General features: G+C 43.1%; 1 protein-coding gene across 3 annotated transcripts in view; it reads left to right on the plus strand.

The window, feature by feature from the left end:
* CHID1 (chitinase domain containing 1) overlaps nucleotides 1–15,963 on the plus strand; it is a 1,865,353-nt gene that overhangs the window by 1,011,367 nt on the left and 838,023 nt on the right. For all 3 annotated transcript variants that reach the window (XM_069624010.1, XM_069624012.1, XM_069624011.1), the window contains one exon: nucleotides 5,025–5,126. In XM_069624010.1, coding sequence (XP_069480111.1) covers nucleotides 5,025–5,126 — 102 coding nt within the window. The remainder of the gene's footprint in view (nucleotides 1–5,024; nucleotides 5,127–15,963) is intronic.

Below are 15,963 nucleotides of genomic sequence, written 5' to 3' on the forward strand. Positions count from 1 at the left end.
GTGAATTGAATATTCCAGTGAAGGGATGTTCTAATTCTAATAATGGAATAGAATTAGAATAGAAGAATAGAAAAGATAACGATGAATCATAATCGTAACTCCGATCTAGAAGAACTACACAACAGGGATTTAATTAGAGATCAGTAAAGTCAGTATCTCTAAGATTTTTTAGAATTGATTGTGCATGATGTTTGTCTTTGTTAATACGATACATATGTATCTTTTTAGAGGGTTTAATCATGTATTTTAGACAATTTTGTACTTTCTATTAAAATTTGTACTTTTTGAACTAATTGATGGCATTCAGATGAATGGATAACTGTTGATAAAGGACCAAGTCCTATCTTTTCGAGTCTTGTGTAGGGAACAAAACGAACCATGTTATTGCGAAGACAAAATTTATGGAACCTCTGTTCATCTGACGTTATTGGCTATGTAAATCGTATCAATCCACGTGTCTCTTTTTTATTTTAAATTGGTTTGAGTTTTCAAGGAAAGAGTCAATAACGGAAACTTTGTCTCACGATAACATAACCATTAGCGTGGAATTTGACTTGTCAGTTTAAATGTGTTTTGTTTTTTCTGCTTTTTTGTTTATTCCGTCGTTGCTTTGTGATTTTAAAGACTAATGATTTAGCAAAAAAAATGTTTCAATTTATATGCAAACAAACAAATTAAAAAATGGTATCCATTACTCTCAATCCAGAAATCTGTGGGAAAGTTTAGGTTGGTTATCAATAAGGGGAATACCATGTCTCGTTTGGGTGCACCCGCTTCCAATCCCCAAGGACTCTCCACCCAGGTGACCCTCCCTTGCTTCTCCATCCCCAGGGTGGAGATCCAAGAGAGATGGCCTTTCCCTGGCCACCTGAGAAATGAGTCCTGGGGGTTTAGGAGTGAGGATACCCTCTGGTTTCTCAAACCTTGCAAGATGAGTGATCTTGTAATGGCTAGACTACTTCAGTAATGTACACATAGGCCTCCCGAAAAAAACACAAACGTGCAAACTGCCAAAACCTTTTTAAAAAGACTGCTAGTGCCGGTCTGTACCATCCTAACACAAGCACATAAACCCAACGTTCAAAGCACTCCAGTGGCTGCTGATGGAACAGAAGATAGCATGAAGAACTCCATGCGCTCTGAACAAACAAAGTCTTCTGTGATCCCTGTGCAAGAATTCAATGCAAAAACTGGAAACCCAGTAATAACCCCACCTAAAACCTGCTCATTAGTCTCTGTCATAATTGTCCTATAGAGGTTCAAAAGAAAGGGCTACTGAGAAATAACTCTCATTGACTTGGGCTCAACTCTACTTCAACAATCTGTGTTTGTCTTTGAGGTCACACCAGAGCCAATGAGGAGTCAGTGAGGACCAAAAGCTCGAACATTTCAAACAGTGATTCTGGTGTTAGCAGATTGTGATAGGTCAACCATCTCAACTTCACAACTAGTAAAGGTGTCTGTCCATTGATCACAGCTTCCACCTCTAATGTAGGTCCCTCATAGAGGTGTTAGCCGGGTACCACAAAAGTCCCACCTGTGCATCAGCATTCTCGTCAACCTAATTGGTGCACTTGTGCGCAGAGAAGCAAAAACTAGGCTGCATGCTATTTGGTGGAACAATCTAAGCAAATGAAATGTATATTATCAATAATTTGTGTTGCTTATCCCACTGCTTATAAAACATCACCCTGATACCAAGACACATCAAGGCAGGCACGTGTTATCAGGCATATAAGTAGATTTAATCGACCCTTTGTTTTAAAACTAAATAGAGGCAATTTGAATTTGTCAGTGAGGTGCGAAAAAATAACAATACAAAACTAATGGAATTCTTTCGGCATTCTAGTTGTCTTTCTATTCTTTGGGTATGTCAGAAAATGTTAGATTTGATAAGCCTTGCACAGACAAGCTAATGAGCTTACAATGCCCATAGCAAACTGGTATAGTACAAGGCATATGTCACAGGATACTTACATCTGTGAGAACCCAAGCACAACTCACTGACCAAAAATGTATTTTTTATATACGTCTCATTCCCTCTGCTCACTTGAACTGTGACTGATGCTTCAACAACACTGGTGGGCTTGTGCAGCTTCCAGCCTTTTGAGAAATGCCTTTATTGCAATATAAGCCAATGGGCTGCTTATCCTATCGCCCGAACAGCCATGCGTTATTCGCTTCCTGTTGCCTTGTTTCACTAAGCGAGTTCTAGGAAGCTTACCAGGGCATTCAGAGCATTCCATAGCTAGATACGAGATGTTAACAGTGTATGCAAGCAGAATACTTGCAAAGGAAGTGACATGGTTGCAGATGCTGGTGACCCACGGAGGGTCGGCGATTTGCGATTCTTGTGGCCTAAGAAACCTAATTTCTTGTGTCAAGAGGATGCCCTGGGAGAGCACCAATGTTGCATATGGAGCAAGAAGGCAAAACCAAGATGGCGGTTGGACGTTTTAAAATTTCCTGTAATGAGAGGAACATGGGATCGATAAGTTATGAATAAACCAATCTCTGTGAGGGGGAACAGGCAATGCCTGATCCTTGGGAGCGGGATGATCTAAGGAAGGAGATTTAGATGTTTTTTAAAGCACCCAGCTAAGTCAGGGACTGTCGGTGCCTGGACCAGGAGTAAATCGTTTTGGAGAGACAAGGTGGTAAACTGAACCAGAAAAAGTTTGCCTGAGTTAGGATGGTAAGAATGAAAGGAACTTGATGCCAAGAGGTACTTACAAGCCAGGGAGGCTCATGAACATCAAGAAACTGACACTACTGACGGTGCTGAGAAGGAAGCATAAGAACCTGAACAGGTAGAGTATGCCCAGAGGTTGTGAGGAAGAGTGAAGTGAACCTGAAGAGGTGTTAGGTCTACAGAGAAGTGCTCAGAATCCCGAGAAGCATGTAAACGTGAAACTCAGAGAAGCACTGGACCCTAAGAGGCACAGAGAGTCCAGAGAAGCATGTGATCCTACAGAGATGCTTGAACGTAAGTGTTGCTGAGAACCCAGAAGTGCCCCAATAGAACCCCAATAGGTACTGCAAACACTTGACCAGTAAGAAGGTGGTGGGATACAAAGATGCTTTGGAAGTTCAAAGGCGTAAAGGTGGTGCTGGGATCCAATAGATCTGTATAAGAGACATGGTTTTGGGGAGAACATTAAGAAAGGGGTTATATGTGCACACTTGGAATTGAAATTACAAAGTTGGAAAAAGTTGTTGTTGAAGGAAGTGAGAAAGAGAGCCCAGAATCCATATGTTAGCATTCCTGGGTCAAAGAGAAAGTTAAAGATATCAGTCTGAAATGTAAATCAAGCCAAATAGTCAAGGAAGATGAAAGAAAACAAGCAGTAGAAGAGTATGAATCATGGAGTGAGGAGGTATTCTAGGATTAACATGTTCCTAGAATGAGAATAAAAAATGAGAAGAGACTGATTAAGAGTTAAAGAAGTGGGTTATTTGTTTAAATAACCAGACTTCTCAGAAATTATGCCATATCACGAAAATAAAGTTGTTGCTAATTGTCGTCTTCGTTTTAATCAATATTGTTTTCATATCACTAAATCACACATTATTATTATTATTATTATTATTCTCTTACAACGTGCTTAATACCAACGAGTGATTTCTAAGCGCGGGATCGGGATTGAAACCTTTGTTGCACTGCGTTGTCTTGCTTCCAAGACAAACGTGTTGCCCCTGAGCTCACCTTCCTCCCACATCCTTGTTTGTTTCTCATGCCTTTGTACCATCATCCCTGCTCCCCCAGCTTCTTCAATGGTCTTTCCTTGCCTTATTTTAACAGTTTTTAACCCCTCATTAATTTGTCCCTCCCCCTTTGTTTTCTTCTTCTTTCACCCAAAGGACTGCCTTTTCTGCTGCTCAGGTTGGAGCCACCAGTGCACACGCTGCCACCCTGCACACAGACTTGGTTAGCTGCTTGTACTAAGTCATAGGTGGCTCAAAGATTGGCTTAATATAGATGTTACCTGTACGTTGGGGCGAAGGCGCTCTGCTACACTGGAAAAGAAAAACTGACCACCTGACGAATTCATGCTGATAATAAGAGAGCCTAGAGTAGGGAAACAGTAGTAGTGGGTAGGAGGTGGTCATGGAGGTGGAAGGACACCAGATTGCCCCTGCAAGCAGCATCTGAGACTGAAGCAAAGCGCGAGAGGGCTAGAATGAAATTTGACACACAAATAATCGTACATTTTCAATGGGCACCAGTGTCTTCATGGGAGAGAAAACATTTACTGCTCGATTGTGGCTGACACTGAAGAAGGCATTGTGGGTGGCCAGTGGTTCCAGTGGGCTAGTGGGACGTGGGAAGGGCCATGGCAGTTAACCTTCTGGTTTCTATGCTGGTATGAATGACACTAAGATGCTGTAGTGACTGGTAATTTGCTGAAGTCCAGGTTAGCTGTTACCTGGTGGGACTGAGTTGGAGACCTTTCCAAGTGATGTGCATCCGCTCACTGTGTCATCATGGTGCTTTCAAAGCATATTTTGTGCTGATCCTCGCTTATTATTATTGTTATAAGGGTATTTATTGAGCACAGACCTAGCTTGGGAAGCAATGGAGCGATTTACAATCATAGGGGGAAGAACACAGTGAGGGAAGCAGAAGCTTACCAAAGGCAGAAATAATTACGTATTGAGTAGGGCTCTTAGCAGATCCACTGGTTAAGTATAGAAACGTTTTCTTCTTTTCCCTTCCTTTCTTCTTTGATGGACTCCTCCTTTCACCTTTTAAATCCCTTTAGTTAAATGACATTTTTAAGTGCTACTTTGAAATGCATTTAACAACAACCTTTTATGATTGATATAAGGAATACAAATGTACATTTTCTTCATTTTATTGTTATTTTGTAAAGGTCGGTATTGACCAAAACAAATTAAAAAAAAGTATAGATAACGTTTTAGGAACTACTGCAAGTCATCATGAATACTAAATATATTAAAAATGAAAAACAAAGTCACCTGGAATATAATGCAGCTGAAAGTCCCTTTTATTTTCCTTGCAGCACTAACCAGTTGGGAATGTTCGGAAGGAAGGAGTTTGAGCAGCTTGCAGCTGTGGTGGACAGCTTCAGTTTCATGACCTACGACTACTCCTCACCAGAACGGTAAGGCTGTGTAGAGTGCCATTTATTGTGAATGTTAGTGAGGTTGCAGTATAGACCCAGGGTATCTGGTCTCTGGAAAACAGTCTGGGTCTGAGTCATTGGGTAGATATTTAGGGAGGTGTATGGCAAATGTAGGGCCATTTATCTTTTGTTTAGTGGCTTGTGGAGAGAAGCAATGGGTGGTGCTATTAGGGCAAGTGGGCAATAGTATGTAGGGATGCTTCTTGGCCAATGTGCCCGGTATATAAATAATTGATTGACTTCAAATGCCAGGCTCTCATGTACTTACTAGTACATGAGTACTAAACTAAACTACTAGAAGTACTAAACTTCTTGGTGAGAGTGATGAGTTGCCATGCAAGAAGACACATTGGGCTTCATTACAAGTACAGTGGTGTGGGTGAAAATGGCGGGAATGCCGCAGTAATTCTGTTACCAATGCATTACTAAACTGCCATACTAGAAGTATGATAGTTTCTCCAAAGATCTGCGAAATTGCTGCCAGCGATAAATCCACCCTAATCCCCAAGGAGTACTGTGGTCTCCGAAAAAGGCGATCAACACTACGCTAACAACACTAGTAATCCTGTGGTACATTCGTAGGACCAAGTGGCGCAAACGGGAATCGAGTTTGGTGGTCATTGGCCGGATTTGCTCATCGACCGATTTATCCTTGTTTTTACTATGCTAGTGGACGAGTTTTGGTTACTTTAGGGACCTTAACTGGTGAATTTGTAGGGTTGCGTTGCAACCATGACCTCCTTTTAACTACCCTTTTTCATTAACGTATGTGTTACTGCTCGGCGATATCTGCTTTGTAGTTATGGTTCCGATGATAGGAGCGTATGATTCAGAAAACCTTCCAAAACAATAAAGACCTAACTCTAACTTCTTTTGCAAAGTTTTGTAAGGTTCTGTATGGGGGATTTGAGATGGGTAAAAGTTCTAAGTACAAAATGTTCATTAACCACACAGTTTGTCCGAGGGCATATTTTTCTCTCACCTATAGTTTGAATTGCTAAATGGGTTTGCTGCAAACTTTGGCAAAGCACAGATGTCTGGATCTGGAGAAGTGCATTTGCTTGATTGGTGACAATCCATCTAATTGTTTAAAATCTGTCCAAAAAGTGGCCAATGTCTCACGGAGCTAGAGGGCCATTTTCAGGGCCCTGATTTACTAATCTGCAGCACCAGATCCGCAACGGGTCAACCAAATTGCCTAGAGGAAAAACAGCCAATCTGATTGGTCTGGGCCCATGAAAATGTTTCCAAACACTGGTCATTGTTGTCTACTGACTTTTTAGGGACCTTGCCGACATGGAACCTGCACTCATTTTAACAAGGGCTTATTGTAGCCCTCTGCCTCATCCTGCCGATGCTAAGGGGAGCCCCAGGGGGTGGAATATGGCAATAAAACTGATATAAATGCAGAGTGGTTGTACTTATGTTCCCAGCTTGAATCTGCAAACCAGGTTTGCAAGTCTAACCGTAGCCCAGAGACCCACCATGGCCAATGGGCATGGCTGCAGATCCTGCTTAGTAGCAACTTCAGGTAGATGGCCAGGTCCTTGGTGCTATTAGTGGCTTGTCATGTCATCTGGGTGTTTCCAGCTGAATCCCTAAAGACAAGGCCCTGGCCCTCATGGGACATGGGTACAGGCCAGGCCCAGTGTTGCCTTCAGTTTGCTTAAGGTTGCACCCTACCCCCATGTGCCATAGCAGTTCAAACACTGTGCCTTGGTAAACATGGCCACTGGGAATAGCTGCAGCAGGTGGGCCAGTGATGGCTGGGCGCGTGGCTGAAGGGCATGCCCGAGGCACAGTGCCCACTTGCTTGGGCACAGTGGGTACATTGGGAATCTTTGCACAGCATCCCACTTGGCATGACCATAGGCCGTTCCAAGTGAATTTGCTTTGAGTGCCTGGGGCATTGCTGAAAGTCAAGCCACAGGCAAAACACTGACATTAGGTATATTAGTGTATATCATACACCCGCTTTCAGTGAAATATTTTGGTTAAAGACACGCAATGGTTTAGTTTATCTGATAAAAACCTTTGTAATTCAGTGAAGAAACTTTGTTGTTGCAGTGAAAAACAACAAAACCTCACAACTTCGCTAGTTATGTTTCTTCGAGCGACTGTAGCATGACCACCAACATGCACTGCTCATGAGGCCTCACATGACCACATAAATGACATGCATGTAAGCACAGTTTCTCCAGGCCATGATGAACAAAAAGAGATCAGGAAAAGTAGTACTACTCCATACTAGCTATGCTCACTTTTTAATCAATTTGAGGGCCAGCACAATACAAAGCCCAAGTGGATCTAAACATTATTTTCAATAACTAATTTTGCATGTCAATGAACAGAACGAGTTATCATGAGCAGTGCATGGTGGTGGTCATGTTATGGTTGCTTTTTTTAGGCCACCTCATAGCATCCATTGTGCAATAAGCATGTCCTGTGCCAATGAACTGCCACCTCCCAGACACCCTCTGGTCATTGCCTGTCGCCATGCAGAGTGTACACTGTGCCCAAGACATGGCCTTCTGCCATCCTCTGTTCTCCTTCAACTGCCCCAATGTGGTCACTAGTCATGGTGTGCCTCCATGTCGACTGGTTAATTTGCCTGGGACATGACTTCGCCCATGCTCAAGGCACTACCAAGTCACCCATTTTTTTCAACCTTTCCTAGGGCAGGACCAAAATTACTTGGGTTCCTCCCAATGAGGCAACTGGACATGCTGGCCATTGTCAGGAGTCACTTTGCTGGGACATAGCATTAGGATTTCAGGAATGAGATTGGAGAGGTGCGTGTCCGACTAATGCGGTGGCATACGGACTTCAGCTTTTCAATATTTACCCACTGAGTTGGCTACCTGCGAGGCACTGAGCATGGATGCGGTGGAATGCACACGCCCAGGTTACTAGTTTCATCGTGATACAGACTTTCACAGCTCTATTTATTTATTTAGACATGTGTAAAGCGCACCCAACCCAGAGGCATCTGGGCGCTGTTCTTGAAAAATAAAAAAAAAACAATAGTTACATAGTTGCACATATACAGAAGTATACATATACAAGAGGGTGCATTACGTTAACTTGAGTTGCAGTGATCATTAGTTGTTGATACCATTTTAATTGCTGATCATGATTTATTTTAGTTGTTCCTGTGTGAAGAGACATGTTTGCAGGTGTTTGCGGAAGGTCCAGAAGGAGGCTTCTGACCGTAGTGCGGATGGGAATGTGTTCCAGTGTTTGGCAGCTACCACTGGGAAGCTGCTGGCTCCGGCTTGCTGCAGTTTGAATCTGGGGGTGGAAAGCAAGTGCAAGAGTGCTGAGCGTGCAGGCCGATTCGATTGGATGGTAGTGAATTTATCTGCTAGGTATTTGGGGGCTGACATGTTTAGGCATTTGTGCGTCAAGGTGAGAGTTTTGGAAAGGATACGCTTCTGGACAGGTAGGCAATGGGTGTTCCTTCTTCTAGTCATGGAGATGTGAGTATTTTTGGGGATGTTTAGAGCGGCTCTTAGGGCGTTTGTTTTGAATCACCTGTAGTTTTTTAATATTGTGGGTCATGGTGCCAGCGTAGAGGGCATTGCAATAGTCCAGTCATGCCAAAATGAGGGCTCTAGCTAGTGTGATGTAGCTGTCGGGTGATAGGAAGGATCTGCAGGTCTGAAACAGTCCAGTTAAATGGGCAACAGATTGTTTGGAATCATACAGAGCTACTGGCCCCGAAGATGGACCAAGGGTCCAAAATGCATTGGCATGTGTAGCTTATACTACATTTTGTATTTTGTGAAAAAGTACAAATTGTTTGGAGTACTATTTAGAATTCAATTTAAAAAAAAAACTCACTAAGAAGGTGGTATACAAGAGGTTTCAATACCTCGCAACTAATGTCCATCTAGTTATCATAGTAGATGTGCGAACGCACACGAAAGGTAACTATTACCTTGGTCCACAGTGCTGATGAGTTCTGCAAAACCCTTGAAAGTTCCTTGGGCCCCAATTGCTGCCATATAGCAACTGTTCCGAGGCCACAAACTGAAAAGAGTGGCTCTTTTGACTAACCAATGTGGTTTCCCCTTACTAAAATGTGCAGATCTGGCCTGAGTCTGCGAATGCAAAATAGCCAATTACAGCATATCAAAAAGGGCCCTGTTGGCCTGCAAAAAGGTCTGTGAGCTTCGAATACATCCAACAGCATTTTGGCGGCTTTTAGTAGGATTTTATAAAAATGCTTCATGGCTTTTCACTAAACAAGTAAACGCATGCTTTCAAGACCTAACGCCAGCTCTTCATGAAGGTATGCAGTTAATCCATCCTGCGGTGTTTGTTGTAGTACAGGGCAAAGTTTGCCCTACAAGAAAACTCATTAGCAACACATGTGGACCTCCCCCTCATGCTTTCCGCTTCCTCTTTCGATAGAACAATGCAACACTTTCCAAAACAATTCAAAGTTGGATGTCAAATGGTGACAGGCTGCCTCATAGTTCACAACCAATCTCACTTGATTTGTAGATGGCAACTTATAGACCCACCCGTGAAAAAGTGCCGTCACGGACACAGCGCCGTCAGCATCTGTCTGAATCTGTGTGTAGCCTAGAAGCTGTGTCTAAAATGGCATCTCCCTCCCGTACACAATTGGTGTGAGGTGGTGTAGCCCAACCTATACTCTTCTCAAGCTGGGGTTGGAGGGGGTACATGAGAAGTCTGAGGAAAAGTAACAATATAAAAAAAGTTTTTATCACGCCACTCCAAGTATGGCAAATGGCAAGGTTACAGTTTATTTAAGTTCATTCACAAGACGAGAGCACAATCAGTGAATGTTTTTTGGACATTTTCTCAAATGTGCTGCAGCCATTGGGTGACTGAAACATGCTGCACAAAAAACGAACAACACTTGGAAAAGCTCCATCTGATGCAAAGCGAAAATCAATATCAAGAGCTTCTGAAACATAACAACAAACGGCAACATGACTTGCCGACCAGAGGACAGGAGCAACTTGCTCCAGGGCAAATGAAATGCCACAGCAAACTGAAGATATAATTACTGACATGAGGACAACAGTAACATTCTCCAGGTCAAATGAGACACCAGAGCAAACTGAAGCAAGACTTGCCAACAAGAGAAACATCTTCCAGGGTACATGAAAAAAACACTCACTCACTCACACACTTTTGCATGGATCCTCATTTGACTAGGACAAGATTGTATTCTTATGTTTGTATGCCAAAAACAAATTTACTCCGTAGTCACCGTGATTCACTACAGTAGGTACTAGAAGGAGGCAAAATTCATAAAAGTGTCAAATCTGGGAAATGGCAAAGTTACAGTTTACTTAAGTTCATTCACAAGAAGAGAGCACAATCAGTCAATCTTTCTTGGACATTTTATCAAATGTGCTGGAGCCATTAAGTGACTGAAACATGCCTCCCAAAAAACGAACATCACTCGGAAAAGCTCCATCTGATGCGAAGCGAAAATCAATAAGGCTAATGCAGACCCCCACATGCATGTCAGCTACAGACCTGGGCAACGTGGGTTGGTACCATTAGTTCGGACTAAATCCAGTGTTATAAGCTATAGTAATCAGCTTAATGATCAGTGGGATTCTTTTGGTAGTATACAACAGTTGCAGATGATCTCTCCTCTACATTTTTCGGACTATTGACCGATTTGTGAAACCAAACACACACAATCTTTCTACAAGAATCGCTCTTGAACATGATGCATACCCACATTTTCGATGTAGCAGTTAAAGATTAAAAAACGAGAACTGCGAAAAAATGTAAAACTACTTACAAAAGATACTTTTACTTCCATTGAATAACTAATACTTGGAAAGAATTGAAACGTAACTATAACAATTGACTTTCTCATCATTGGTGTGCTTTGATCTTGCATGCTAGCTAAGATATGCTTACAATTATGGCTACCAATTATTACCTCCCAATTCTGAAAATTGATAAATGGAGTAAATGCAAATCAAGCTTATAAACAAATAAATCCTATACCAGCATTTATTTGTGAGAAACATATTGGAGACTTGTATTCAGACTCTGTTCATCTGGACTTTGCGTTGACTTATAATTACCAGTTGGGTTGCATCAGCGACCCGTTCCCTGCATGTCTTCAGCTAAGCAGCCCCTTATTTGCCATTCAGTTGGATTTCAAGCTCCATCAAGGTTTTCTCCCTGTTCTGGGAGTTTTGTCCTTTGGTTCCGACCCTCCTTGAGGCCACTGACAGGCATTGGCACTACCACTGTCAGTTGTGGCTGCACGGAAGGATTAGCCCTATCACTTCACTTCAAAAAGCTGCACTGCAGTGCAGGTAAGGTGTATTGCTGAGAGGTGTTCTACAGTAACATGTTGTCCCTATCCTTAGTTGAAGTCCTGCATGCAATAATATTTAAGGAAAATTGTAAACCTATCATGGCTTTTGTGGATTATTGTGAGGCCATTCTTAAACAGCTGTGACGAATCAAGGGAATTCCCCCCCCCCCGCCCCCACAGCCCCTGCTATGTTCTCCATAGTACATCACTGAGGTGACCTGTTCACTCATTTTCCTTCAAAAAGGGAGGGCCCTGTCAGGGCTCTCAGTGGCTGACCAACCCATTACCAGGAGCATTCCCATGATTGACCTAGGAGGATCTAATACCGGTGTCAAAACAACTGTAAAGCGAGGGAGATTTTGTGGTTGTCAAAGTAGGGATGCATGTTTCTCGAATGTGATAAGTTATCTGTAAACATGAGTTTGTGACTCAGGAGAGTACAGTTCAGTTTAGAGCAGAGTTTTATAGTGATGGAAATATCTATAACCAACAAAGGATGGTACTAGATGTAGTTAGTTGGTGAGTGGTTGTGTGATGGACTTGAGAGGTGCCCAAGCAGGCCATATATATGGGAAATAATGGCCACATTTACAGCACCCACCACAAGGCGGGCTGTCCAATGGAATGCTGATCTGCTAAGAGTACATTGTAAAGCACCCATAAGAAGATTTTTTTCCCCATCAATATCAGAGAGAATGACAGCCTGAACCACAGATTTAAAGATCAGCCGGAATACATGTTTTTCTGATGAAGCAGAAATATCTGAGAAAGTGCTAGCTGAAACTTCTTTGCCACATGCACAGTCATTGCCAACTTGTTGTCCAGCCAAAAGCCAAGAGGATGGGTAGAGGAAAGAAGCCATGAAGAAATACCAACCCTCTTCATAATGGCTAGCAAAGACTGCATCTCGTCATTGGCCTGACAGGAGAACTTAAGTTGTGGCAGCATTACATTTTAGCCTTTCAGATAGCATCCAGGACTCAACCTGGTTAAGGCAATCCCTCTGGTGTCCAATATTCTTGATCCCTTGAGATGAAGTTTGGTGTCGTCTGCATACTGATAACACTAAGTCATCATACCTGCAAGCGACACCATATAATGTTTGAACAAAATGGGCGATAGAATAGAGCTCTGAGGCAATCCGCAAAGCATGGTCAGCTATACTTCTGCTAGTCTTCTCATAGCTAAGGTTAATATGTATGTAGTCTTTTCTCTATTGCTTGTAAGGAATATATCAAATGTCCTTCCTGCTTGCAAGTTCCAATTTGCCATTCCCTCTTCTGATATGTTTTTTTTTAAATATTGTCCTGCCAAATGAATCAAATGTCTGATCTTGTCAATGCTATGGTTGATTGCAATGGGATGTACGTCATCAGCATTGCTGATTGCCCTTATATGTTTTCATATTCTTTCATGTAACAATCTGATGGTAATACCTTAGTAGAATTGCACATGCAGATAGAGAACATGATCCACATTTATAAAAACCAAGTAGTATGAACTGTAAACTTGTAAGTCTTAATTCAGTCATATCCTTCTTAAAATGACTTAAATTAAGTACAGTTCGCAAACCTTTTGCTCTTGTGTAAATCATGTGAACATTTCATTTTATGTGCCATGGGTAGGAATAAGCTGAATACTTTCACAAGGATTATCAGTTTTATAAGAAGGTTTTATTCAGAAAAAATGATTGAGGGACAACCAAAAAAGGCAATCTTGAATAGGAAGCCTGGGTAATTTAAACAGAGATTAAACCAACATAAAGAAGCCATCCCACTGGTAGAATTTTCAAAAGCTGCCCTGTTCCCAAAGTGAGAAACAGAACTTCAGCACCTCTTCTCCTTGAGCTCAGGTCCTTAGAGTTTCTTCCTGGAATCAAATGGTTGCCACTCAGGGCAATGTCCAGTCTGGATTCTCACGGTTGGGTTGGAGGATGACCTACAGGGTCTGGGTAACTCATGCAAGAAACCTCTGAGGAAAACAGTGTACGGTCATGGCACAACAAGTCAGAGAGGATATTCTACACTAAAAGACTGCTGATAAAGTATGCCCTCACTATGCTTACTATTAAAGAACTGATGGTCCCAAGTCTATGCCTATTACAAAGCAAACAAAAACAAATGCTCCTAGAATCAGCCCAGGATGATGGCCAGCTGAACGCCTAGATCCAAGGAGTCGAGTTTCCCTGAACACTTCTTTCTCTGATGTCCTAATGCTGTGATGTGGCTTAGATGCAGTCCAGGTGCTCTCAGTAAGTCGGACACTTCGGGTTAATGTAGTTGGTTGGCTGATCGATGATGTCTTTGTCCCAGAGGACAAGTCACACCCTCCTGTAATATCTTTGCCCCAAAGAATAATGTGGTGTACTTTTGTAATGTCTTTACACTGAAGGATAAGGAGATAGCCCCTGCAAAGCCTTTGCCCCAAAGGGTGAGGACAAAGCCCCCCGCAGTGCCATTTGTCATGATATTAATGAAGCCCAAAGTCTTCATTAATTCTGCCCGCCAGCTTGAAACTATTCCACTCCGGTTTGCGGGCAATGTCTCACCGAGGTAGCTGGCAGTCTTGTGAGTGAACAATGAACATGCTGAAATCTTTCAGGTTTGGAAACAAATTTGCCGGTGCCCCCTCTTCAGGGTCTTGGGGTTATTTGTTAATGCTTACAGTCCTTGAGTCAGACATTGTGAGTGCACCAGAGAGGCAAAATATCCTGCATTGCACTTTGCTTCTGGAGTACAGGTAGGGACCTCCACAATGCTGATGGGTGGGAGAGAAGTCTGAAGGTTCTCCAGTATGGGGGTCTGGCATGGATTCACATGCTCATGAATATTCCCCGTCGTCAGGCTGGGAATCCTCGGTAAAAGAAAAAACTGTTTCACTTTCACTTTATAACTGTATTTCTCCTCTAAACCAATCACTGTCCTCTGGTTCATGCTGCCCCCATCCAATGACAGTCCTCTCCCTAAGCCATCATACGATTTTTACTGCACGCTTCAATGTTGGGAGTTTGCTTTCCAAGCTATTTGTACGTTTTTGTTTTTGTATTCTTCAACAGAAAAAGTTCAATTTTCGTTCAAAGAAGCCAAAGTGTGCTCTTTTCTTCATGTGCCGCCAGCGAGGACCCATTGCCAGTGAAGTTCCACGCCCCTCAAGGGCGAAGATCCATCAAAGATTCTACGACGCCATCTTGTGCTGACTTCGTGCCCTCCAGTGATGACAGAAGAGATGGAGGAAAGGTCCCTCTTCAGGCCCTGCACCAAATGCGGGCTACGGAATGTGTTTGTGCAGGACAAGTGTAAAGACCGGAGGGGGGGGTCTGCACTTCCGCTCTCTATATGGTAGAGGGGAGGCACAGAGAACCCTGCCAAGATTCTCTATTACGGTAGCAATTGACGAGAAATCAAGGCCTAGCTTCTCAGGAGGTGATGCAAGCTGGTTCTTAAGTACAGAGTAGTCCCCAAGCACCCACAAAGGAATGTACACACACTGTATAGGTTAAACAGTCTTTATATAATTAATATTCAAGGTCATATACACAATCACAATAACTCACTTTGTACTCCGAAATCAACAATGCCAAATATGTATAATTCTAAAGTGGTACCACAAACGTTATTAGATCTCATTAAAGTGCATACGGTCAGAGTGACACACAGATCAAAATAAAGAGGAAACTAGCAGTAGAGAGAGGAAGGAAAGCAAGATGGTTGAGCAATAGGCAGAATACTGGCCCCGTTACCTAGACACAGTTCTGTGTGGAGATCCCCCCACCTGGGCAACCTGTAGAAGAAAGATACAAGCCCAGTCCATATATTCTTCACACTAGACTTTCCAACAGTTCTGCAACCCCAAAGTACCTTGGCGTTGTAGCGTTCCTCGTCGGGGAAATTGACAACCCTTCTTGAGTGTCCTCCCTTTCAGGCAGGAGTCACAGGTCGTTGAACGTCCGACGGAGAACAGGTCGAGCTACGATGGTGAAGTGGCCGCGTCGTTCCTAGCAGTGCTCTTTGACGGGGAAGTGTAAAAGTCCAGCCAGGAAGAGGTGTGCGGGGCACCTCGGTGTCGATATTTCTGGACCGCAAAGAGTTGAAGAACTGTGGCCCAGCAAGGGCGTCGAGTCGTCGGCGTCTCTTGTTACGCTCACCTGGCTCCCACAGGGGCGTAGGTCGGACCTGGACAGCTGCGGTCTCCACCCACGTGATGCGTAGTGCAGCGATGACTGACTGGATCTGCCCTCCTAATCTTTTCTGCTTAACGTGTAGAAATATTCTCCTGCAAGTGGAGAGATGGATTTAGCCACTTGTGGATTCAAGTGATGGCACCCCCACAGTCCTCCCCAACTAATCACCTCTGAAATCCCCTCACAGCAATCTCACCTTATATTCTTGAAAGATGAGCTCTCCATCCTGCGTGGATTTGCAGGGGCGCGTCGATTCCAGTTACTTCACTTGTTTGAAGGCTCGGGAGAGTTCCGGAGTGTATTGACTCTGA

The sequence above is a fragment of the Ambystoma mexicanum genome, chromosome 11 (genome assembly GCF_040938575.1).
Source record: "Ambystoma mexicanum isolate Mex_15411 chromosome 11, UKY_AmexF1_1, whole genome shotgun sequence".
Taxonomy (NCBI): Eukaryota; Metazoa; Chordata; class Amphibia; order Caudata; family Ambystomatidae; genus Ambystoma; species Ambystoma mexicanum.